At 38.7% G+C, this 27,355-nt stretch overlaps 1 protein-coding gene across 1 annotated transcript in view; it reads right to left on the bottom strand.

Annotated features, from left to right (window-relative positions):
* RNF121 (ring finger protein 121) overlaps positions 1-27,355 on the bottom strand; it is a 95,331-nt gene that overhangs the window by 24,101 nt on the left and 43,875 nt on the right. The window contains exon 4 of the mRNA XM_090264839.1: positions 2,641-2,795. Coding sequence (XP_090120965.1) covers positions 2,641-2,795 — 155 coding nt within the window. The remainder of the gene's footprint in view (positions 1-2,640; positions 2,796-27,355) is intronic.

Genomic DNA, 27,355 nt, shown 5'->3' with positions numbered 1-27,355 from the left:
GAGGAGCAATGCTCCTTAGGAACCAATGAAAAGCAGTGTGGAATCTGGCTGGTTGACTCCAGCCAGGTTCAGAGAGGAAAGATGGTAACAGATTGTACCGGAGCCTTTAAAATGCCACAGACAGGTCTCTAATATCAAGAACCACTATTCTACATGTGATGAGAGCATATGAGCAATCTAGTGAATTGCTCAAATAATCAGCACAAGCCTGTCTAGCTCCTGAGAGCCAACTAGGTTACTGCCAACCATGCTGGGTCCCAGGGAGGAAGCTCAAGGTCCCTGCCTGTAACCCTCTGCTATGGCTAAACAAGGGTGATAGCTTCTTAGGCAAAGGAAAGGCTCCAAGTATCTTATAGTGCCCACCCTCAAAGACTACACCCAGTTCCATTACCCAGGGTTTGCACTGATCAGATGGAAGTGAGACACAGTGGGAAGGATGCAGAATTTTAGGTAGAATCTGGACGAAATGAGGTTTATTCGCTGGGTAACCTAACTAAGTCAAATCATTTCTGAGACAATTTCACTGATCTGTAAAATGGGGAACCTGTGCTACCTTTCTCACTGGTTTACACAGAGCCCATTTCCTGGTGCGTGTAATATATGGCTTACTAAATGCTGTGTGAATATATGCGGATTACGAAAGTGCTTTGAAATTATAAAGTACTATCAAATATTATTATTTTCAGAAACCTCCCATGTTATATATACACTGTTTTCAGTGATTTTAGGTAGAAGTTGATACTGTTTGTGACTTAAGTGACTCTTCATATGCTTTCTTACACTTTTTCTTTATGTCACCCTATATGACAGCAGTTCTCAACCTGTGGGTCACGACCCCTTTGGGGGTCAAACAATCCTTTCATAGAGGGGTCGCCTAAGACAATCGGAATACACATATATAATTACATATTGTTTTTGTGATTAATCACTATGCTTTAATTATGTTCAATTTGTAACAATGAAAATACATCCTGCATATCAGATATTTACATTATGATTCATTAACAGTAGCAAAATTACAGTTATGAAGTAGCAATGAAAATAATTTTATCGTTGGGGGTCACCACAACATGAGGAACTGTATTAAACGGTCAGCATTAGGAAGGTTGAGAACCACTGCTATATGAGGTAGTGATTATTACTACACTTTGAGATATAAAGAATTCAATGCTCAGAAAGGTGAAGTCACACAGGTCATATAATTAATAAGTGGTAGTGCTAGAGTTTCCAATCCACATCCAACTGGCTACAGAGCCCATATCTTCTATATAATGGCCCTTAACATAAAGTAAACTACCATAGCCAGAAAGAGGCTTCTAGATCACCAACTTCACCTTAAAGATAAATTTTACCATGTACAGGTGGCCAAAAAAAGGCTTGGAACATACAAAACATAGGGAAAAGATCAACTTGCAACATGGAAGACTTTGAATCAGGTAGTCATAACTTGGACTCTGGCCACTTCCTCTGTTAGGCTCTCCTGGACCTGTACTCACCAAATGGACTGAAACAGCTGCTTTCTTGTCCCTCTCGTCAATTAAACAAAGCACTCCTTGAGGTCAGGGACCATGTCTTATCCAGCTCTGTATCCCCAGCACTTAACACAAGGCCTGACACATAGCAGGTGCTTATTGAAGGAAGGAAGAAAGGAAGGAAGGAAGGAAGGAAGGAAGGAAGGAAGGAAGGAAGGAAGGAAGGAAAGAAGGAAGGAAGGAAGGAAGGAAGGAAGGAAGGAAAGAAATCTATTTTTTTCTGTTAGGTACAGACATTAAATGACCTCACAAGCTGGTTGGAAGGATCAAATAAGAAATGCATTTGGATAAAACACAAAGAATTATATAAGCAGGAGGTGCTTTGTGACCCCAAAGGAAGTATTGCTTGCTGGAAATTTACAAATTTGCTGAGATTCACTCATTCAACAAAAATTCATAGAGCAGGCTACTACATGCCAGGCCCTGTTGTAGGACCTGTATATACACTGACAGACAAAACAGATGTGGTTCCTAATCTCACAGTTACAGTTTAGTGGATAAACTCTCAAAACAATATTTAGTTATAAATTACAATAAGCTCTATTAAAAAAAACCTGCAGGGCGCTATGAAAGAATATAATAGAAAGTCTAACTTAGATTCAGAAAAGGGTTGACAGAAGAATATAACATCTTAAATGATACCACAATGATCACCAGGATTTGTTTACTATGTTGTTTGCTTTTTAAAAATATATGTTTATTGATTTTAGAGAGTAAGGGAGAGAGAAAGAGAAACATCGACTGGTTGCCTCCCAGGGATTGAACTCAGAGCCTAGGTATGTACCCTGACTGGGAATTGAACCCCCAACTTTTTGGTGTACAGGATAAAACTCCAACCTACTGAGCCACACCAGCCAGGACTGTTTGCTTTTAGTGTAAACAAACCTTGAAATAAACTGTAAGGTAAGCTATAGGGAAATATTTTGTTTTTTAAAATCTGTGAATAGAGGGTAAGTCTCCCAATCAGCTTGTTTTGGTGAGGTCCAGTGACAAGGTAAACGTGGCAGATAAAAACTACAATTTTTTCACTCTAAACCCACCCCCCTCCCATGTATTCCAACCCGTGAGCTTCAGGAAACCTAGCTCTTCCCACTACCTAAATTCTCACCTTGGGGTTGTCTGTACTAGTGGTTTTCGGGTGGCTCGGAAGGTGACAAACGCTGTGACAGCAGAGAAGAAGATCCAGATCACTAGGAACCTCCACCAGTGCAGCTTCACTGTGAAATAGAGGGGAACAACCCACATCTGAAAGAGGGTCACCATCTGAAACACAAACACAAGCACTTCAGCTCTAGCCAGTTCCCTCTGCAGCTCTACCCATAAGTCCAGAGTCTATCTTTGTGCTCCATTTCAGCCTGATCCCCTCCTACAAATCCAACTGTGGGCAAAGGCACCTCTCAGGGATCTAAGTTAGAAACCTGGGACCATGCTTGACACTTCCCTTTCATTCCTCACCCAATTGTTTATTGTACACATTCTCTCCTTTTTCCACTTGAGTTCTTGTTGTCCCTTGCCTGGCCGACTGCACTGACTTCCTTGTTGCGCCCCCCTGTGTTCAGTGTCTCCCCCTCCAATTTACCTTCCCAAGACTGGAGTGACAGTCTTGAGCTGTCATTCCTCTCCTTAAAACCTCTATTGGTTCCCGCATACAGAGTAAGATCCAACTCCTTAGACAAGCAGTCAAATCCCCTACAACATGGCCCCAAGCTACTATTCCAGGGGTCAAGTCACCTTCTACCACTCACTGTGCTTTTTGTCAGGCTGTCCCCTTTAGGCTGAAACATCCTTCCCACTTGCCTTTCTGCCAGATAACATCACATTCAAGACAATGATGCCTTCAGTCTCCTTTCCAGGCAGAAGGCATCTTGACTTTCTAGTGCTCCAACAGCATTTTCTTTTCTACCATCATTACAGATTTAAACTAATTCTCTACCTGGAATGCAAGCTCCCTGAGAGCAGTCACTAGGCATATTCATCTGTGTCCTGTGCTAGAAAACTGTCTGGGACATGCTAGAACATCAATAAATTTAGATAAACAAGCAGAAAGCAAGACTAGAACCCAAAGAGGGAGGCACATTTGTTTCAGAGTGTCTCTTTCACTTTTCCCTCTTTCAGATCTTTACCTCAAACTTGTTAGCAGAAGAGTTCCACATATATAAAACAATTTAAGTCAGAAGTTTGGACTAATCAATCTTCTGCTCTTCAATACCTCCTAACTCCCTCTCCAAAAACGCAGCTTTCACTAGATGTCACTTGTCTCAGGTGAGTAGCAGGTGTTAAAAAAAAAAAAGGGGGGGGGGGATAATTAGCACTTAATGAAGTAAACTTTTGAGAAAGTATTTATTCTTGGGGATTTCTAGACCAGTGCTACCCAACCAAAAGATAATGTAAGTCACATATAAAATTTTAAGTTTTCTAGTAGCTACATCTTAAAAAGTAAAAGGAAACAGATGAAGAGAGGAGAGGCGAGGGGAGGGGAGGGGAGGAGAGGAGAGAAATATTGCTAATATTTTGGCATTACATAAAAAAGTGGGGAAAAACTCTGATGCAGTAATAAATGGCTAGGAGATACTGGGGGGAGATAAGGAAAAGACATAACAACAATGCAGAATTTTTAAACTAGGGGAAAAAGCCACCAGAATCATGACACAAAAAGGGGGTAAACAGAGGTGGGGTGTGAAAAGAAGGGCTGCGGAGTCTTCAGCCATCACATTACTGTATTTGCTTTAACAAGTTCATGGGGATGTTTACAAAACAGTAGCCCCAGAGACTAAGAAGAATTAAATCAATGGTCTGGTCACAATTGTCCTCTCTGAGAAAGAAAAGGAATTCCTGGACTTCTTAGAGCTTTCCCCTAAATCTGGCTATTGCATAAAAACAACCAGCATGCCCTAATGGCCTCTTTCCCAACCCCACCAATTATCAATAGCATGTTCTAAGGGGGACTCTAGTCAAAATAATTTTATCTGCATGAGCTATATAGCTCTGCATATTTTGGGTGCACTGAGAGGCAGAGCAACTGAAGTCTATTCTGAGTTGAATAAAGACATAATCAGGAGTAAGCCTGACTATCAGTGTGAAAGGAATGAAAAATATTGGTGTGTTTTGTAACTTTCAGGCTTGAAATTTTAAGGGTGTAAAGCTATTCAACTCACATTATCAAAGACAGAAAGAGAGGAAGGGAAGGGGAGGGGAAGGGAGGGGAGGGGAGCGGAGGGAAGGGATTGATTAATTTAGGGACAGGATTAGGCTCCTTGAAACCAGATGGCCAAGTAGACCTGGATTCTAAGTCATGTTCTGCCTCTAACTCATTGGGTCAACCTAAGGAGGTCCCTCCTCCTTGAGGGAAGTTTGATTTGATTTTTCAAACCACTTCAAGTTCTAACACTCTTAAGGTTCTATCAAGCGGCCTTGTATCTTAGACTTCCTAGGAGAGAGAAACCAAGGGTCCTTATGACTTTGGCTAAATTTAGTTTTTTGTTTTTTGTTTTAAAGAGAGGGAGAGAAACACCAATGTGTGAGAGTTACATCGATCGGCTGCCTCTCGCACGCCCCCACCTGGGAACCTGCCTCACAACCCAGGCATGTGCCCTGACTGGGAATCGAACCGGCAAGCTTTCTGTTCATAGGCCAGTGCTCATTCCACTGAGCCATACCAGCGGGGGAAATTAAATTTAGTTTTAAGTCCTAGCTCTAGGAATCATATTCCTCTCTATACATACACCCTCAGAGACCTAGCCTTTTCCTCTATAAGCAGCAACCCCCCAAGACATCAGAAGACAGCAGCCAGAACCTGTCGAATGGTCACACCACAGACCTCAAGATAACATCTTGATCTACAGTACATTTAAGTTCCTGAGCCACAGGTAGAATGACCCCCTGGCTACTTTCCCATGAGACCAAACAGAAGGATGCAGGAAGAGACCCGTAACTATCCTCAAGATCTGAAAAAATTATTTATTACCCTTGCCTCACCTCCAACCAATCAGCTCTCAGCATAACCGCAAACCCCTAACCCTGGCGTCCTGTGATTTTGCCCTATATTCTGTAACCTACATACCATTGGGGAGTTCAGGCTTCTGAGCATTGGCCTCCCGTTCTCCTGAGTGGCGCCATGCACAATAAAATACACAATATTTCTCTACTGCAGTTCTCGGTGTTTAGCTCTGCTGGCACCTATAGATAAACTCATGTTCTGTATTAAAAATGCTTCACCCATTTATCCATCAAATATTTACTTTGCATTTAATGGGAAGAGAAATGAAGAAATAAACATGACCTCTAGTCCTTATCCTCAAGGAGTGCACAGTCTAGCAGCAGGAGAAAAACATAAATCAAACCCCATTTTAATGATTCTATTAATCTTTAGAAACATTCTAGAATAAGTCCAAATAGAAATCATTAAAGTGGAATGATGTAATACAGTGAAATAACCAGAGATTTTACAGCTATTCAGTGTTACTGTAGGTAAGTCACTTAACTCTAATAAGCCTCAGTTTTCTGAAGTGTAAAATGGGTTTAACATATCTAATCTCATAAGGTCGTAGGGTTAAGTAAGTTAATATATGAAAAGCTCTTTGAACAGTTCCTAATAAGGTAAACTTCAACATAACTAATGTAATAAATATAATGTAAGTATTCAATATGTCAGCTCTTACATTTAAAGTAATTTATATAAAACAAGAACAGTACATAATTCATAGTAAGTGTTCAGTAAATGAGAGTTCTTATTACAGCTTCACATGATCAAAACTGCATAAAGTCACATATATAAGGAAGCAAAGACTGCAATGAGGCAACCAAAATAATCAACATATTAAATCAACAAAATTCTATAAATTATAGAATTATGCTATAATGTTTAATTTGTCCTTTACAGGAAAAAATGACTCAAAAACATAAACCAAGGACTTGAGGCCACTTTTCAGTATTAAGGCACTTTCCATTAGGAGGCCTTGAAAGCTAGATTCTGTTCAGTCAGGGTCTAGAAAGCAACTGCAAGAGGCAGGGCATAGGGGCTGAGTGAACAGAATTGTCTACCATGTGAAAATGCTAAGTTACAACCTTGCCTGGTTAATTTCTTTCTACTGTAGCACTTATTGGCATTCTGCGTAACAAATTAAGTTGAGGCTTCTTCATTAAGGAAAGCATTTTTAATAGCTAGTTAGCTTGACAATACATGGCTGAAAGGCCAAGATTCTCAAGACAGTGGCAATAACTCCGGTGCCATCTGGTGGCAACACTTCAGGCCGACACATTTGGTTCAATAGTTTGCTTAAGTACTTGTGCCTGATGCTGTTGTGGAAGGAAAAAAAAAAACAACAGGAAGCCTGGGCCATACTTCTTTTTCAGGATACAGGGAGATTAGACATAAACACATCAATTGGGCAGCCATGCAAATCATCAAGCACTGACATGAGAGTTCAGAGGAGAGATGTAGCAGTATGATCAGGAGCTGTCAGGGAAGACTGCCCAGAAGGGGCAGAGCTCTGGCTAGTTCCAAAGAAGCTTGTATGTGGCCAGGTGAGGGGGAAAAAGCAAAAGCCATTCATCCTTCTTTCCCTGAATCTGGAAGATGAGTTGAAGTGAAGACTATTCTGAAACCAACTTACTGATTCACTCAGCAGACATTTACTGAGGGACAATCCCAGCTTCTCCAAATCAATACCCCACTTATCTCTGCAATGCTACAAGTTAGATGCTACCAATTGGAGTTAGCGCACATTTAAATGGACTGTCTTTGTTTTAGAGTTCTTTCATCTCAGAAACTATGACTCAAGAAAAATCACGAAGAGCTCCCAGGTGACTTCCTTCTCTAGCACCAGCTGCCTTTTCAGTCTGCTGATGCATGGCAGAATTCTTATCACGTCTGTTATCTTCCTGTGTTATGGGGACAGGGATCACTCACCATGCTTAGCTGAAAAGGAATATTGAGGATGAAATAAAACCACATGTCCCGGTGGTAGAACAAAGTAAGAGACTCACAGCTAACACAAAAATCAGCTTGAAAAAAAATGCCGATAAACAGACAGAGGTCAATTGGAGGAAGGAGTCAGAGATCTGCTCCACAACATGCAAATACAAAGGATCTACTTACCAAATTGTGAATAGTACAAAGCATGTAGGTGAGGAAGACCAAGGCAGTGAACATGGAAAACAGAAGCAGCACTATACAAAATGAATAAAATTTCTTTCTAGAGCTGTGATTTTCAACCACAAGAATTTTTAAAACATGCAATACCAGACTATTTAGTCAGAAGCACTGACCTCTTTCCCTCAGATTTTCAAATTAAAGAGAAACAAAGCTGACAACAACCAATACAACAATAGTTGCCTGGTGTGTATGAATTAAAAGTTATACCTATACTTTTTGGTCAGAATGGCAAAAAAATTATATTTTGGGGCTGGGTCACAGAATTTTAGTCATTAGTTTACATCTGCCACGAGATGAAAAATGTTGAAAATTGCTGTTCCAAGAGTTCTTCTAGCTCTGACATTCTGTGAGTTAATACGTTGAAACAAAGAACCAAAACCATACAATAAAATCTAACCAACTACTCAAGTATAGGATTGGGAAGGAATGGTTTAATAGCTCATGTGAAACACATCTAGGAATCTTCGGAAGAGCACAAATTGCCAAAAAATACAAGGGAGCCTCAAAAAGAAAACCCTGTAATTATCTGGTGGGTGAGCCCCTTGTAGTACAGGCTTCCCCCCGCTAGGTGGCTGTTCTAGGAGCCCATCTGTATCAGTGTACCAGCTGGCATTGTTGAGAGAGGCTGTGTTCAGCTTCAGTGAATTTTTTGAAAGCTTTTTCAACGCTTTTGCCCACTTCATGATGGGTGATTTATGAGTGCATCTGCCCACATCACAGAGTGTTCAACAGTTTTCCACCAAAAACAGCACAACTCCCAGTGCCTCACCCTCCCTATTCACCTGATCTTGCCCCGACTGAGTTTTTTTGTTTGTTTGTTTCCCCCGATGGAAAGTCCTCAAAGGGAAACATTTTGCCAGTGTTGAAGAGGTGAAACAAAAAATGACAGAAGCACTAAAAGGCATCAAAATTGATGAGTTTAAAAACTGTTTTCAGCAGTGCAAAAAAATCTCAATAGGTGTATTGCATCAAATGGAGAGTACTTCGAAGGTGACTGAAGTTTAAACATGTAAGAATAAATACACATTTTTTTATAAATAAATTCTGGTTTTTTATTGGGTCCTCCCTTGTATATGTCAGCAGGGCCACTGCCAAAAATGCCATGGCAACCTCATGCTGCTTAATCAGAAAAAGACCCAGAAAGGAGGCAGCAGCTCTACTATTCTCTGCTCTGTCAAAGCATCCCTGGGGTCATGGGATCAGGTCTTCTGACCACACTGTACAAAGAACACTGACAAGTATGATGAGGGAGCAGCCAGGATTACAAGGGTCTAGAAACCAAATCATGTAAGGATCAGCTGAAGGCACCAGTATATTAGGCCAGGAGAGAACTACAGGACGGCATGGCTGCTGAAGATGACCCAGAGGCCCTGTAAGCAGATATATTCCATGTAGTTTCTGTGGGCTGGTAAGACTCCACACATTGCTGGGTCGAAACTTGGTTGACAATTTCGTCCTACCACACTCTTGGTAAACGATAAATCTTACCACATGACTGAGGCGGGTCCTTCCATTGCTAATTAATGTGCTAAATAGTTATTGCCCCTGAAAAACCTGCCTTTGTGTCCCTTCTGCCTCTGAGTCTAACTCTTGTCCTTCAGAGACTCACAGAGTAAATTTATTCCTTGTTCCTTTTGACTACTTCACAATATCTAAATTACATATTCCTCCCCAAAGTCTACTCTCCAGGCAAAAGAGTCAGTCAAGCAGCCATTTAAAGAACACTTGAGCACTTACTGTACACCATGCTAAGGACAATGGGATTCAGAGATAAAAAACAAAACTTCCTCAAGAACTTAGGTCTACTGAGGAGAAACAAAGAACTAGAACCCACTATGAGTGCTAAAATGGAGTAGGCCCTGGTGGCCAAGAAAGTAGAGGAGAAGTGCTTCACTCAACGTGGGGGAATCAAGGAAGGTTTCCTGAAGAAAGCAGCCACTGATCTCTGTCCTAATGGCCTAGTAGGTGCAGGTGGAGAAAGGCATCATGATGAGTGTTTCAGGATGAGGAGAAAGGGTATACTTGAGAAAGTACAACTAGTATTTGAGGGAGGTATGAGAAAGGGGCCTCCACAGGTAGGCAAGGCTCTTTGGAGGAGGAGGCTGATGTTTACATCACAGAAATTTTAATTACATTGTAAGGAGAAAATTTTTTCTTTCTCCTAGAAAGTGGATTACAACCCTTTATCATCTTAGTCAGCATTCTCTAGTCACATCCTAGTAAGCCCCTTAAGGTTTTGGGCTGAGAAAAACCTATATAGTACTTTAAAGATTTCCAGGTAGATTTTGCCACTCATCCGTTCCAGGAGGGAACAGCAGATCAGGGGAGGAGTTTGAAAAGATGCTATATTTGGTAACAAAGATGATGAAAGCTTCTCCTTGGAGAGCTTTAAAAACAGAATAGACACGTTTCCAGGCATCAACTTATTCTTTTCCCCGAGGGACTTATGGAGTGAGGAATATTAGACTCTCTGAATAACGATGAAAACTGAGGTAGAGAGAGTCCAAAAAGCAAGTTTGGCCTGGGCTAGGTTTCCAATCCAGATCTTCTGCTTCCCAAGTCCTGCCTCCCTGGCATATTCACTGAGCTTGTGGGGAACCCTGGAAAGCCTATGGATGCAAGACAATGAAAGGCAGATAGCTGTGAAAAATGCCTGATGGACTTAGGCAAGTCATCAAAGAAGGAAATATCTGGGTGATTAAAAACAGAAATGACAATGACAGGAACTGATAATAACTTCCTGAAACTTTTTTAAGAGATAAAAAAATGGTTGAGTGGCTCTATGAAAAGAGCACTTAACCAGGAATCAGATTTTGGTTTTATGTCCAGCTCTCCAATTTAATGGTCGTGTGTGCCTGGTGAGTCACTTCAGGATTCTGCACTTCGGCCTATTAATCTGAAAAATGGAGATAAATCCCTATCTTGACCATTTTATAAAGCTATTGTGAGAGCCCAATGAGCTGGCAGATGAGAAAAGTTTTTTTTTTTAACATCAACAAATTGAAACTATAAGCAGTTTAAAATTATTACTAATACTGTTACTGTTACTCAAAAGAACAGTACTGAAATTTAAATACAGAAGCAGTAAGAGCTCTTGCTCCCAACAGCAGTTAGACTAAGTTTCCCTTCTTTTAACCTGAAGTTTGGACTTCAACTCTTAAATTACAGAGAAGTTTGATACTTTCCACAGTGAAACCAGTAGGCTGACATACTTGCTCCTAATCAGTCTCCTGGCTGGCACCATCTATGCTGACCTAGGTCCTTGAGTCTAGGACAGTGTTTCTCATCAGGGGTGAATTTCCTCCCCAGGGGACATTTGGCAATGTCTGGAGACACTTTTAGTTGCTACTGGCATCTCGTGGGTAGAGGTCAGGGATACTGCTAACCATCCTACAATGAAAAGGATAACTCCCACAAAAATAAAGAATCATCTGGCCCAAATGTCAACAGTCTCCCTACTGAGAAACCCGGTCTAAGAGCTAGTGTTTTTCCACTCAATGGCAAGGCTCGGCATCGCCAACCAGCACCAGTGAAGAAGAAACTTTCATTCAGTTTGAAAGAGCCTTATCAATTAATCCCGTCATTTCTTGGCATGTTATAAGAATTTTTTTTTTAAAACTCTTGATAGCTAATCTTGAATAGTTTCTACTACACAACATTCTCTGGGGAGCTGTTTTGATTATTTTTATTCCTATTCCTCACCCAATAAACATTCCAATATGTTTAATGTATATTTTTGTTTGTATCTGTTCTTATAAACTGTATACTTTTTTGTACATGTATTTTTGACTTATGAATTGGCACACTGTTACTTCACTCACTACAGTCGTTCCCCCTCATTTGTGGTTTCGTTACCCATGGTCAACCCTCAGTCCAAAAATATTAAGAATTCTAGAATAAATAATTCATACATTTTAAGTTGTGTGTTGTTCTGGGTAGTGTGATTGTAGGAGTTACTCTGTATATTCTAGATATCAACCTATTGTCAGTTTTAATCATTACTAACCTCTTATTCTTTTATCAGTTAATTTTGCGCATGGTATCCTATATTGAACAAAAACCTTAATATAATCAAACTTATCAAATCTTTATCTCATTTACCTACATATTTGTATTAGCTTGATAATTTTACCTTTCATAATCACATCTTTAATGAGTGGGTAGCAAATGTTGGCCAAAGGGATGAACCATGTGACAGTGCTATAAAGGATAAAATAATATCTGCTAATTGAACAAATACACAGACATTATAGAAGAATGGAGAGAGCGCATAAGTCAGATGGACTGGGTATGAATCCTGACTCTGCTAATCATTGGATAATCGGAGCTCAGTTAACCTCTTTGAGCTTCAGTTTCTCTCTCTCTCTCAAATCCTCACTGGAGAATGTTTACTGATTTTAGAGAGAGAAGGAGGGAGGGAGGGAGAGAAACATTAATCAGTTGCCTCCCATACACACAATGACCAGAGGTTAAACCTGCAACCTTGCTATGTGACCTGACCAGGAATCGAACCTCAACCTTTTGGTGCATGGGACAACACTCCAACCAAGCCACTTAGCCAAGGCTAAGCTTCAGTTTCTTGATACATACAATGGCAAAAGTAATACTGCCTCCCTCACAGCAAAATACTTGGCACATTCATTATAAAGCACTCAATAAATGGGAGCGTTCTATTAATTATGTTTATATAATAGTGAAGTTCATACCTCAGCAATGTCCCAACTATGTTTCTGCTCAGCTTCTCCTCAGAACCCATCTTTAACCTAGAGCAGATTTGAGGGTGAAGGGTCCCCAAGAACTGTAAAATTGGTAGCTAGAGCAAGTATCTAATATCTGTTTAGGCAGGGAAAACAAATTGAGATGCAAAAGAATGGAAAACCATGAATAACAAGATGGGTTATCCAAAGAGAAGAGCAAATAATAGAATCCTCAGCCCACAGAATGGTATATAAATCTAGTCTATAAAAATGTCTATACCAATTATATAAATAAAAGCAAATGGCAAACTAGGGAAAGATACCTTAAGCATGTATTGAAAAGGTCTATTCCTAACATATGAAGAGTTCTTATAAATCAGTAAGAAATATTCCAAAAGAATCATAAGGAAATGCGACCAAATACAACACATGGCTTGGCTGTGAATAGTATTTACATGTCACAATAATGTAAATAAGGAATATTTATTCAACTGAAAATTGGAAGGAGGAACAGAGTGTATGTGAGGGGTAAAGGTATAACAATATAAGAAGTCAATACATAATGTCAATAGTAAAATTATATATACATATATATTCAGCAAAATCATGATATTTAAAAATACAGAGGTTAAGTACCAGAAAACAACTAAAAAGGTTAAAAGAAGTTGCCACTGAAGTAAGAATTAGGGATGGATACACTTAAGGTAGAAGACTGATGAATTTTGCTTTTAAGCCTTGCAGAACTATTTTACTTTTAAACTATTACATATAGTACCCTGATAAAAATTGAAATGTTAAGTATATAAACTAATCAACATTACGAACAGACGACTAAGAGAAGAAACCAAATGATCGGTATGAAAACATGTTCAACCTCACCAACAATTAAAGAAATACTTAATAAATTAGACATTTTCACCCAATTAGACTGACAAAGACTAAAAATACAGATGATTTCCTATCCTCTCTTTAACACTGGATTAATAGCTCTGTTAATCTCTGTTGGTGGGATTGTTAACTCATAACTTTTCTAGAGGGCAATTTAACAAGATCCACTCATAATTAAAATGTGTATAGCTCTTGACCTGGCAATTCCATTTCTAGAAATTTATTCGGAAATGCTTGCCAAGCTCTACAAGGTTATATATGTAAGAAGTTTACTAATTCACTGTTTTAACAGTGATAAACTGTTAATTAACATGTCTATCAACAGAAGTTAATACTTTTTAAAAATCATTTAAAAGAATACTATGCATTACTAATTTAAAAGGATGACATACATACTAACATGAATATTTTAGAGATAGTCTTAAGCAGAAAATGCTGCAGAACCTAATGGACCTCAAACATCTAAAAATTTATAAATATCAACATATTAATAGAAAAAATCTGCAAGTGTAATGAACTGTTAATTGTGGTTCTCTCTGGGCACTTTGGGTTTCTATGTCACATACACATTGACATTTTTTTAATGAACGTGTAAAATTTGTAATGAGAACAAAAAGAAAATAAAAACAAAACAAAACCTCATCCTCTGTCTTGAGACAAGTCAGCTTTGTCACCTGATAACAAGAAAGGCCTTTACCTCTCTTGCTCATACAATAAGATACAGACTTCAGAGATGAGAGTAAGTCCAGCCAATCATTCAAAAAAAAAAAAGAAAAAATCACAAATATCCCCTTCACAAATCCTTGATGGGGTTGTCTAGTTCCTAATTTTAAAAAAAGTCTGTGATGGGAAGGTCATGAGCTTCTAAGACATTTATTCCACTGTGAAACAGCTGTCACTATTGAAAATTTCTTTATCATACTTTAGCTGAAATCTGCATTCTTAAAACTCATTCCTTAGCTTTAATTTGGGCCTTTGGAGCTACAAAGAATAATGATTATGAAAACATTTTAAATATTAAAGAGACGTTAGCAGGATCCAGTCAAGATGGCAGCACAGGCAGACATGGCTCACTTCTTCACACAACCACATCAAAATTGCAACTAAAATATAGAGCGGCCATCAGCCAGAGCTCTCAGAAATCAAGTTGAATGAACAACTACGGAATTAAAGAAACCACATCCACTGAGATCGGTAGGAGGGGCACAGATGCAAAATAGGCTGGTCGCTCACCCACGTGTAGTGGATAAAAATTTGGGAAGGGTATCTCAGGAGCAAGGAGACCCAGCCCACACCAGGACCCACAGCCCAGGGTTCCAGTGCCAGGAAGGTAAGTACCCACACTTCTGGTTGCAAAAGCCAGTGGGGATTGATTCAGTGGAAGGAACTTCTGGAGCCCCAAGCAGTTCCTCTTAAAGAACCCACACAGACTCACCTATTCAGGTTCACTCCCTCTGAGCTCCAGCACTGGGGTAGCAGCTTGAAAGGGACCAGCGGTATACAGGGAGGAACTGAAGTGTCAGGTATCAAGGCGAGCAGAGGCCATTATCTCTTTTCTAAACCCTCCCCCCACAGAGCCAGCAACCTGGTGCCATATCTGAGACTCCATCAACCTGGCTAACACTGTTTAACTCACCTTGGAGATCCCCAAGAGACTCCACCCCACCCAACTTACGGGCCCACCCAAGCTACTTTTCTATATGAATGGCTGATCTTGGCTCATGCTTCACAACTTCCTAAATCCTATCAAACAAGCAACAGCTGGTTTCCGTGATCCTCAGGTCAGGGACTAGGAGCCAAGATTCACTGCCTGGCTTCACCTGGGAATCTCCAAGCCCAGCACAAGTAGCTACCATCTCAGATTGCTTTATAGCTCAGGCAGGGTGCCCTGTGCAAAACATAGGTGGGGGCTTACTTTATCATGCACCACCTGGGAAACCCCTGGACCAGTGCACCCAAAGGACAGCTAGAGACTATATCAGAGCACCACCACTCTGCCCCTGCACAGCTGATCCTCCACAGAGGGCAGAGGTTGGTGGTCAGTGGTCACAGCCAATCCTTGTGGCTGACTGGCCTGGGTAAATCCCTTCCATTGATCTGCCAACAGCGACCAAGGCTCAATTACAAGAGAAGGGGATACTGAGTCCACAGAAAGGGTGACCTCGGGTACTCAGCTTGTGTGACAGGGGAAGCTGTACCACTGGATCCTACAGGACACCTACAACATTAGGCCACACTACCAAGACATGGAGTCAAAGTAGCTCTTCCCAATACACAGAGAGGATGTGATGTGGTGGCACAGCAGCGGCAGCTTGGTGGAAAGCACAGTCACATGTTTTAAAAAGTAGGAAGGGACACCTGGGGAGCGCTCCCAGCAGCAGACCAGACCACACAGCTCACAGTTCCAGCACCAGGGAAAATGAAGACACATTGCTTCTGACTGTGCAAACCAGTGGGATTGGGGTGGAGGAAGAAACTGCTGGTCTCTCAGTAGAGTCTGCTTGTGTAAAGGGCCCCCACAGTCCTACAGTATCTGCAGACCCACCCACTCTGGGAATGATGGCCAGGGAAACAGCTAGAGAGGACCCAGTCCCATACGAAGTGGGAGAAATACCTGGAAAAGGCGCGAGTGCTGAGCAAGTGGCATTGTTCCCTCTCAGACCCCTCCCTCACATACAGTGCCACAACATGGTGAAATGCGTTGTCTGCACTGGTGAATACCTAAGGCTCTGCCCCTTACAACATAACAGGTGCGACAGCTCCACCTAAGACACAGAAGTAAGCATACACAGGAGTCTGTCAAGATGAGGAGACAGAGAAGTATGGCCCAAAAGATGGAACCAATCAAGGTTCCAGTGGGAAAACTAAGCAACGAGCAGATAGCCAACCTTACAGACACAGAGTTCAAAACACTGGTGATAAAGATGCTCACAGGTTTGACAGATATGCTTAAGTATGGCAAACGCATAAGGAAAACAGTGAAGGCTATGCTAAATGAAATGAAGGAAAATTCACATGAAACCAATGGTGAAGGGAATGAAACCGAAGTTGAAATCATTGACTTGAAACATAAGATAGAAATAAACAGTCAACCAGTACAGAATGAGGAAACAAGAATTGAAAAAAATGAGGAGAGGATTAGGAAACTATGGGACAACCTTAAACATACCAATATCCAAACCATAAGGGTGCCGAAGGAGAAGAGGAACAGCAAAAAAATTGAAAGGTTATGTGAAAAAATAATGAAGAAAAACTTCCCAAATTTGGTGAAGGAAATAGAAATACAAGTCCAGGAAGCACAGAGAGTCCCAAACAAGCTAGACCCAAAGAGGAACACACCAAGACACATCATAATTAAAATGCCAAAGGTTCAAGATAAAGACAGAATCTTAAAAGCAGCAAGAGAAAAGCAGAGAGTTACCTACAAAGGAGTGCCTATAAGACTGTCAACTGATTTCTCAAAAGAAACTTTGCAGGCAAGAAGAGACTGGCCAGAATTGTTCAATGTGATGAAAGGCAAAGATCTACAACTAAGATTACTCTATCCAGCAAAGCTATCATTTGGAATGGAAGGGCAGATAAAGTGCTTCCCAAACAAGGTAAAGCTGAAGGAGTTCATCATCATCAAGCCATTATTATATGAAATGTTAAAGGGACTTACTTAAGAAAAAGGTCAAAACTATGAACATTAAAATGACAACAAACTCACAACTATCAACAACTGAATCTAAAAAATAAAAACAAAATCCAACTAAGCAAACCAGAATAGGAACAGAATCATAGGTATGGGGATCATTTGGATGGTTAACAGCTGGGAGGGGAGAGGGGTAGAAATTGGGGAAATGGTGCAGGGATCAAGAAGCATAATTGGTTGGTACAAAATACACAGTGGGAAGTTAAGAATAATATAGGAAAGGGTGAAGTCAAAGAACTTATATGCACAACCCATGGACATGAACTAAGGGGGGTGGGATTGCTGGAGGGAACGTGGGTACTGGGTGGAGGGAGCAAAGGGGAAAAAAATTGGCACTACTGTAAGATCATAACCAATAAAGTATACTTAAAAAAATAAGAAAAAGAAATCAAACTATGAACAGTTGCCCTGGCTGCTGTGGCTCAGTGGACCGAGCACCAACCTGAGAACCAAAGGGTTGCCGGTTCGATTCCCAGTCAGGGCACATGCCTAGATTGCAGTCCAGGTCCCTGCCCTGTTGGGGCATGTGAGAGGCAACCAGTTGATGTACTTCTCCCTCCCTTCCTCTCTCTCTGAAAATAAATAAAATATATTTTTTAAACCTATAAACATTAAAATGACAACAAACTCACAACTATCAACAACTAAAAGATAGGGACAAACTAAGCAACCAACCAAAACAGGAATAGAATCATAGGTATTAGGCTCATTTGGAGGGAGGAAGAAGCAGGGAGAAAGGGGGAAATGGTCTAGGGATCAAGAACCATAATTGGTAGGAACAAAATACACAGGATGTTAAGAATAGTATAGGAAAGTGTGAAGCCAAAGAATGTCCATGCACGAGCCATGGACATTAACTAAGGGTGGAGGGAATTGCTGGAGGGGAGGGCATATAGGGCAGAGTGGGGCAAAGGGAAAAAATCTGGGACAACTCTAACAGCATAATCAATAAAATATACTTTTCAAAAAAGGCAAGGAAGTCATCAAACAGCCTTCAGTAGTAGAGTGACTAGTATGTTTTGCATTTTGAAAAGATCACCCTGATTTTGATATAGGGAGAATAGATGGGACCAGAGCAAGACTGGATATGGACAGACCATATTGGGTGCTATTTTAGTTGCCCAGGTGAGAGAGGTTGGGCTGCAGAGGTGGATGGATGAATGGAAAGGGTTTGGTCTGAATAGAAAAATTTGAGTCATTGTGTAAGGATGATCTTCGAAATCATGTGTGTGGGTGGAATGCTAGAGAAGGGTTTTAGTGAGAAGAGATGACTTAAAACCGAGCCTGCAGTGAGGAAAACAGACAATTATTGAGTCTATATTCATGAAATACATTGGCCTGTAATTTTTATTTCTTGCAATATTTTTGTCAGGTATTGGCCTCAGGGTTATAATGATTTCTCTCTCTCTTTTTATTTATTGATTTTAGAGGAGAGAGAAAGAAGAGAGAGAGAAAGGAACATTGATTTGTTGTTTCATTTATTTATGCGTTCATTGGTTGCTTCTTGTATATGTCCTGACCGGTTTGGAGATAGAACCTATAACCTTAGCATATCAGGACGATAAGTGAAGACAGGGAAAACAGAAAATGAAGTCACTTTAACCAAGGTGCTAAACTATTAACATTATGAAGGCTGAGGCATGAGGAAACAATCATTTTTCTTGTCCTAACTAGGTGAAAACTTAAAACTTTTGAATTTTGCAGTCCTGTGTCAATGCTTGAAAATTTATTTACCTGAAGATAACCCTCTGGCTACTTCCTAAAAGTCTCAGGATGTAACTAGACCTCCTGGCAACCATCCAATAGATCACCTGGCACCCAACATGCAGAGAACCTGACATCTGACTGATAACCATCTGAGATCAATCCTAGGGCCTAGAAAGCAGGACTAATTATTCTCAAGGATGTGATTTTTACTACAAGAACTCTTTAACTTTCCTTTCTTCTTCAGAACACTTCTTGGATTTTGCCTAGATATGTTTCTGGTTAGCAAACTCTAAGGCCCTTTGTCACTTACTTCTAGCAAAGCTTCCAGACTCTTACTGAGTTCACTGGACACGATTCAGCATTGTACTGAAAGTTTTAGCCAGAGCAATTAGGCAAGAAAAGGAAATACAATAAAAGGCATGTAATTGGTAAAGCAAAGGACACGATCTTATATATAGAAAATATTCAAAAACCCACAAAAAACTATTAAGGGTTAAAAAAAAATCACCAAAGTTGCAAGACACAAAATCAACACACACAAGTCAGTTGTCTGTCTATATATTAATAATAAACGATCCAAAATGAAAATTAAGAACTCCATTAACAACAGCATCAAAAAGAAAACTTAGGAATTAATTTAACCAAAGAGATGCAAGATGTGCACTGGAAACTACAAAACATTAACTAATAAAAGAATTTTTAAAAGACCTAAATAACTGAAAGGACAACCCATGTTCGTGAATGCAAAGATTAATATTACTAAGATGGCAATACTCCCATAGCAATCTACATACAGATTCACTGCAACCTTTATCAGAAGCACAACTGCTTCCCCTGATCCCCAGAAATTGAAAAAGTGATCTTAAAATTAATAAATTACAAAGAACCCCCAATAGCCAAAACAATGCTGGAAAATAACTAATTTAGAGAACTCGCACTTCTCATTCAGAACTCAGTACACTGTTATAACAATCAAAAGTGTGGTATTATCACACTTTTAAATATATGCATACATATATTTAAATGGAACATAACTGAGAGTACAAAAGTAAATGTATGCCTCTATGGTCAATTGATTTTTGACAAGAATTTCAAGACCATTCAATGGAGAAATAAGCCCCTTCAACAAATGTGCTAGGACAACTGGCATAAGAATGAAGTTAGAGCATGACCTCACATCATTTACAAAAAATTAACTCAAACTGGACAAGAGACCTAAATGTAAGAGATAAAAGTATAATACTCTTCCAAGAAAACAAGAAGTAAATCTTAGTAATCTTGGATTTACCAATGGATTCTTAAATATGACACTACAAGCACAAGCAACAAAAGAAAAAATAGGTGTTAGGTTATAAACTTGCAACAAGTAGTAAATAAGCCTTGGGGAGCTATAGCACGGTACAGTTGCCCTTTGAACAACTTGGTTTTGAACTGCATGGGTCCACTTATATCAATATACAGATTTTTTTTTCACTAAACATACAGCCAGCCCACCAATATCCCAAGATTTTGCATCTGCGGACTCAACCAACTGTAGGTCAAAAATAGCATTTTCTTCCATGGTTAGAAATCCACAGGTACTGGGTTGGCCAAAAAATTCTTTTGGGTTTAAGTAAAAATTTTTCATTTTCATCAATAATTTTATTGAACAATATATTCACTGTTTTGTTCCACTACCTTCTGCAATCTTTCAGGCAACTTCATAATTCCATCTTCCCAAAACTTTTTATCTTTTTGAGCAAAGAACTGTTCCAGGTGCCTTTTGCTGTCTTCCAGGGAATTGAAACATTTTTCCATAAAGAGAATTTTGTAAAGATTGAAATAAATGGAAATCTGAAGGCGCAATGTCTGGTGAATACGACAGATGAATCAGAAGTTCCCAGATAAGCTGTAACAGTTTTTGCCTATCATCAAAGAAACATGCAGTCTTGCATTATACTGATGGAAGATTATTCATTTTCTGTTGACTAATTCCAGATGCTTTCCGTAAAGTGCTGCTTTCAGTTGGTCTAACTGGGAGCAGTACTTGTTGAAATTAATCATTTGGTTTTCTGGAAGGAGCTCATAATAGAGGACTTTCTTCCAAATCCCACCATATACACAACATCACCTTTTTTGAACGAAGACCAGCCTTTGGTGTGGTTGGTGGTGGTTCATTTTGTTTGCGCCACGATCTCAGTTCCACATTATTGTAAAGTACCCAGTTTTCAAGTAAAGGATTGCATGTGGAAATATGGTCAAGAAGGTTTTTATTGCTTAATTTATGTGGAACCCAAACAAAAAGCCATTAACATAACCTGGCGCAAATGATTTTCAACACTTGATTCGGATATTTTGAGTATGTCGGCTATCTCCTGTGTGATATAACGTTGACTGTTCTCAATCAACGTCTTGATTAGATCACTATAAGCTTCAGCTGGTCTATCTGACCATGAAGCATTGTCCAGTGACAAATCTCCAGCACGAAACTTTGCAACCACTTTTGACACATTCGATCAGTCACAGCACTTTCTCCATTCACTGCACAAATCCTTTTTGTGTGTTTCAGTTGTGTTTTTACCTTTCTTGAAATAATAAAGCATAATATGCTGAAAATGTTGCTTATTTTCATTCATCTTCAATACTGAAATGGCTACACAAAAATTCACCAATTTTGATGTTGTTTTTTAATGCATGCTGATATGACAGCTGTCACAATACAATCTAATAAAATTGGTTCGAATGAAGTTAAAGACAACTAAGCATTACTAGAGCCATCTGGGTGAAACCAAGGAACTTTTTGGCCAATAGTGAAGGCCAACTGTATGCAATGTTTTGCATCATTTTATACATAAGGGACTTGAGAACGCAGACTTTGGTATCCGTGGGGGTCCTAGAATTAATCCCCCATAAATACCAAGAGATGACTAAAGTTTTGGGGGAGTCAAAAGTTATGCATAGATTTTCAACTGTGTGGGTGTCAACACCCCTAACCCCAGCATTGTTCAGGGTCAACTGTATAATGAATATAGACAATATTGTACTATAATCATCAAACTTGCAAAGAAACTAGAACTTAGTTATTCCAATCACTAAAAAGAAAAGTTATGTATTGTGATAGAGGCACTAAAGACTGCTACAATGGCTATCATATTATAATACATAAATGTATCAAATTAAATGTTTACACCTTAAATTTACATCATGTTGTATGCCAAATATAAAAAGGTAATTGGACTTCATCAAACTGATAGATGTTTATGCATCAATGGACACTATCAAGAAAGTGAGAAAGCAACCCACAGAATGAAAAAATAATGGTCTAGTATTCAGACTATATAAAAAAACTCTTATGAAAGGGAACCCTCATGCATTGTTAGTGAGACTGCAAATTGGTGCAACCACTATAGAAAAGAGTGTGAAGGTTCCTTAAAAAATTAAAAATAGAACTGCCTTATGACCCAGCAATTCCACTTCTGGGTATATAACCAAAGAAAACCAAAATAGTAGTTCAAAAGAATTTATACACTCCTATGTTCACTGCAGCGTTATTTACAATAGCCAAGTTATGAAAGGAACCCAAAGGCCCATCAATAGACCAGTGAATAAAAAAGTGGTGGCACATAGATACTACGAAGTAGTATTTGGCCATAAAAAAGAATGAAATTTTAGCATCTGCATCAGCATGGATGGACCTAGAGGGCATTATAGTAACTGAAATAAGAAAGAGAAAGATAAATACCATACGATTTCACTTACGTATGGAATCTAAAGAACAAAATAAACAAAATAGAAACAGACTCACAGATGCAGAGAACAGACTGATAGTTGCCAGAGAGAAAGGGGTTTGGGGACTGGATGAAGAAGGTTCCTCAGAAAGTTAAACATAGTTTTACATATGACCCAGAAATTCTACTCTAGGGTATATCCAAAAATTGAAAATAGATGTTCAAATGAAAACTTACAATGAATGTTCACAGCAGCACTATTCACAAAAGCCAAAAGGTAGAAACAACCCCATGTCCACCAACTGATAAATGCAAAAACAAAACATGGTATATCCACCCAACAGAATATTATCCAACAATAAAAAGGATGAAATACTGAGATATTACAACATAGATGAACCTTGAAAACATGCTATATGAAAAAAGCCAGATACAAATTATGTTATATGAAAGAAGGCCACATTATTTTATGATTTGATTTATATGAATATCCAGAAAAGGCAAATACACAGAAAGCAGATTCACGGTTGCCAGGGTCTGGTGAGAGGGGGATATAGGGAGTGACTGCTTAAAGGGTATGGCGTTTCCTTGGGAGTAATGAAAATGTTCTATAACTAAAGAGTGGCAATAGTTGCACAACACCGTGGATATACTAAAAGCCATTGAATTATATACTTAAAATGGTTAACATATGTACTTTATGTGAAGTTGTCCTCAAAAATAAATTCTATTCCTTTTCCACATAAAATAGTATCTGAAGATATTTTTGTCAAGTGTTTTCTCTTAGGAGTGAGAGCAACAGTCACTAACATTAGTTTAAGTGTTTACAGAACTTTTCATACACTCTTACATCATCTTCACAACCCAATTTAGAGATGAAAAACTGGGACTCAGAGATGTATAAAATATAGCCAGGAAATGGGAGAGCTGGCCACTAGAGCCATATTGGTCTGGCTCCACTGTATTATGTTGCCTCCAAGGCAAATGGCTCCAACTTCTGATAAGCTTGAAAAAGTGTAGGAGATGCCATTATGTACAGGCATCTTCAGCAATTTTTCTTCACTCAAAGTTAGTATTTTAATTAAAGCAGTAACAATATTCTTGTACACAATAAAAATTTTAACAAAACCAATACAGATTATTAACAGCAGCACAAAGCAGAAAATTACAGATTTCCTTTGCCAATTTTCTGAAGACAGAGGTTTAAATTTCTCAGTGTTTGTATCTCCTCTTACCAGTAAACTCAGAATAAGTAAGGAGATCATTATACATGTTCCTTATACAACTAACCTCAGTAAGCTACAATCATACTTCCTGTTAAGGTTAACTCATGAATGACACAACTGATTTTCTCACACTGAGTCTTACAGAGATTCCTCAGGAGGAAGCAGAGGGGCCAGGGTTACTCAACCCTGTATCAAGCAGAGAAGCCTCTTAAGTCTATGTTGTCCACATGCAGTGTCTCTCCTTAGATAATGTTTCAAAAAAAGGATTCCACAGCTTAAAAAAAAATTTACTGAAAATCACTGCAGTACATGTATGTGTGTCTGTACTTCCTTCCAATAAGTTTTTAAAAATCTTTGCAGATTAGCCAACAGTATATAACTAAGATTATTTCTAAGTGCAAGCATAGCAATGTCAAGGGTCTCACTCTACACCTGGTTTATGTTTTCTTAATTTACCAAGCTCAATTAAACCATCTTGGTAATCCACATTTTACAGGGTAGGCACTGTAACTAGATACTGAGAAACAAGTGACTTGTCTCAGATGACAGAAGCATGAGCAGGGTCCAGACATGAAGCCCCACCCCAGGTGGCTTAGCCCGCTGGATGGTGCCTGGTTTCCAAAAGCTTTGTGACTTGAAAGTCCAGATGTCTCTACTTGTGCATGTCAACAACACCTGAGCTGGCTATAGGCCAGTCAAGTTCGGAACCTGTGCTGGCTCAAGGGCAAATACTAGCCTCTCTTCCTCCTATGCTCTAGATCACCCTTTGTTACCCGTTCCAGATGCAACACATGGTGTAGTAGAAATTATGAATTAGAAAAGAAATGACCTGAGTTCAAATCCTGACTCTCTATATTAGTATCCTCTTCATGTCTCAAACCTCTGGGCCTCAGTTTATTCACTGTACTTTACTCATGGGCTATTAGGAAAACTAAATAAGACTGCATCAGTTCCCATCCTATGAGCTATAGACACTTGGGAATCTGTGGCCATATTACAAGAGGTCTGAAAAAGCATACACTAGAGAAAAAGGATCATGTAGGGACTAAGGATCAAAGCCCTGGAGTAAAATCATCTGGGTTCAAACAACAGTTTTATCATTGGAGCAAGTTACTTAGTCTATCTATGTCTCAGGTTCTCATCAGTAATTGGAAAAAACAGTACCTACCTTACTGGATTATTGTGAGGATTAGATGAGTCTTTATAAGTGCTTAGAACAGTGGCTGGCACAGGAAGAGCTCATCAAATATTAGTTATTGTTACTGTTACATGTGTTTACGTATTCTCTCAAAATACAACTATTATGTGGGTATTTGTGAAGTTTTTTAATATTAAAAAGGGTTGTTATATTTGGAAAGGTTAAAAACTTCTAAAATAACAGTTGTAAAAAGAATCTAGCATACTACTTGCCATGTCCTAATCCAGAGTAGCTGAATCTATGATTTCAATCTTTTAAAATTTATTTAGGCTTGTTTTGTGGTCTAATACAGTCTGTCCTGGAAAATGTTCCATGTGTACTTGAGAAGAGTACATTCTGCTCTTGTGAGGAGTGTTCTGTATATGTTAGGCCTAATGGATTTTTGTGTTGCTCTATACTGACCTTCTATATTGTTTTTCTATCCATTATTGAAAGTGGCGTACAGAAGTCTCCAATTATTACTGTAGAACTATCTATTTTTCCCTTACATTCTGTCAAATTTTGCTTAACATATTTGGGGCTCCTTTGTTGGATATATGTATGTTTATAATTGTTATTACCTTCTTGCTGTATTGTAACCTTTTTTGATTTAAAGTCTATTTTGTCTGATATTTAAGAGTCAACCCTGCTCTTTTTTTATCATTTGCATGAAATATTTGTTTGGGGTAAGGAAAATTCTTTTTTCTTATTATTGATATAAAATCAGTATATAACATTATGTAAGTTTCAGGTGTACATTACAGCTTCGACATCTGCAGATACTACAAAGTGATCACACTAAATATCTAATTACCATTCATCACCATACAATTGACCCCTTTCCCCATTTTGCCCACCCCACACCCCTCCGGTAACCACCAATCTGTTCTCTGTATGAGTTTGTTTTTGTTGTCTTTTGTTGTTTTTAGATTCCACATGAGTGAAATCATATAATACAATATTTGTCTTTCTTCATCTGACTTACATCATTTAGCATAATATCTTCAAGGTCCAACTATGTTGCCGCAAATGGCAAGATTTCATCTTTCTTTTTTTATGACTAAGCAGTATTCCTTGTATGTACAAGTATACATACCACACCTTCTTTATCCATTCATCTACGGGTGGACACTTAGATTGTTTCCATATCTTGGCTATTGTAAATAATGCTGTAATAAATATAGGGGTGTATATATCTTTTCAAATCAGTGTTTTTGTATTCTTCAGATAAATGACCAGAAGTGGAACTGTGGGGTCATATGGGTAATTCTATTCTTTTTTTCAGGAATCTTCTTACTGTTTTCTAGAGTGACTGCACCCAGTTCATGTTCCCAGTAACAGTGTAATAGGGTTCTCTTTTCCCTATATCCTTTCCAACACTTGTTATTTCTTGTCTTTTTCATAATGGTCACTGTAATAGGTATAAAGTGATATTTCACTGCAGTTTTGATTTGCATTTGCCTGATAATTAGTGATGCTGAATATCTTTTCATGTGCCTATTGGCCATCTGTATGTCTTCTTTGGAAATTGTCTAATCAGATCCTCTGCCCATTTCTTAATTGGTTGTTTGTTTTCATGTTATTGAGTTATGTGAGCACTTTATGTATTTTGAATATTAACCCCTTATCAGATTTAAGATTTTCAAGTATCTTCTCCCATTCACTAGGTTGCCTTACCATCTGGCTGATTGTTTCCTTTGCCATGCAAAAACGTTTTAGTTTGAAGTAATCCCATTTATTTATTTTTGTTTTTGCTTCCCTTGCCTTTGAAATCACATCTACAAAAACACTGCTAAGACCAACCTCAAGGAGCTCATTGACTATGTTATTTTCTAGGAATTTTATGGTTTCAGGTTTTATATTCAAGTCTTTAACCCATTTTAAATTAATTGTTGTGTATGGTATAAGACAGTGGTGATTGTACTTTCTCCACTGTATGTTCTTGGCTCCTTTGTCATAAATTAATTGTCCATATAAGTGTGGGTTTAATTCTGAGCTCTCAATTCTGTTCCATTGATCTGAGGGTCTGTTTTTATGCCAATACCATACTGTTTTGATTACCATAGATTTGTAGTATAATTTGAAATTAACAAGTGTGATTTGTTCTTCTTTGTTTTGTTCTTTTCTCAATATTATTTTTCTTTCTCAAGATGCTTTAGCTATTCAGGAACTTTGGTACTGCCATATAAATTTTAGAACTGTTTGTTCTAGTTCTGTGGAAAATGGCACTGGTATTTTGTTAGGTACTGAATCTGTAGGTTGCTTCATGTAATATTGACATTTTAAAAATATTAATTCTTCCAATCCATGACGACACAGTCTTTCCAGTTATTTGTGACTTCTTCAATTTATTTCATCAGTGTCTTATACTTTGCAGTCTTACACCACCTCAGTTAAATTTATTCGTATTTTATACTCTTTGACACAATTATGAATGGGATTGTTAATTTATTTCTGAGTTTGTTATTAATATACAGAAATGCCACATATTTCTTTATAATGATTTTTGTATCCTGCTAACTCTAATGAATTTATTTGATACTTCTACCAGTTCTTTGGTAGTCTTTTGGGTT

The sequence above is a fragment of the Furipterus horrens genome, unplaced genomic scaffold (genome assembly GCF_987537825.1).
Source record: "Furipterus horrens unplaced genomic scaffold, mFurHor1.1.pri manual_scaffold_2, whole genome shotgun sequence".
Taxonomy (NCBI): Eukaryota; Metazoa; Chordata; class Mammalia; order Chiroptera; family Furipteridae; genus Furipterus; species Furipterus horrens.
This window is presented reverse-complemented; position numbering and strand designations above follow the sequence as displayed.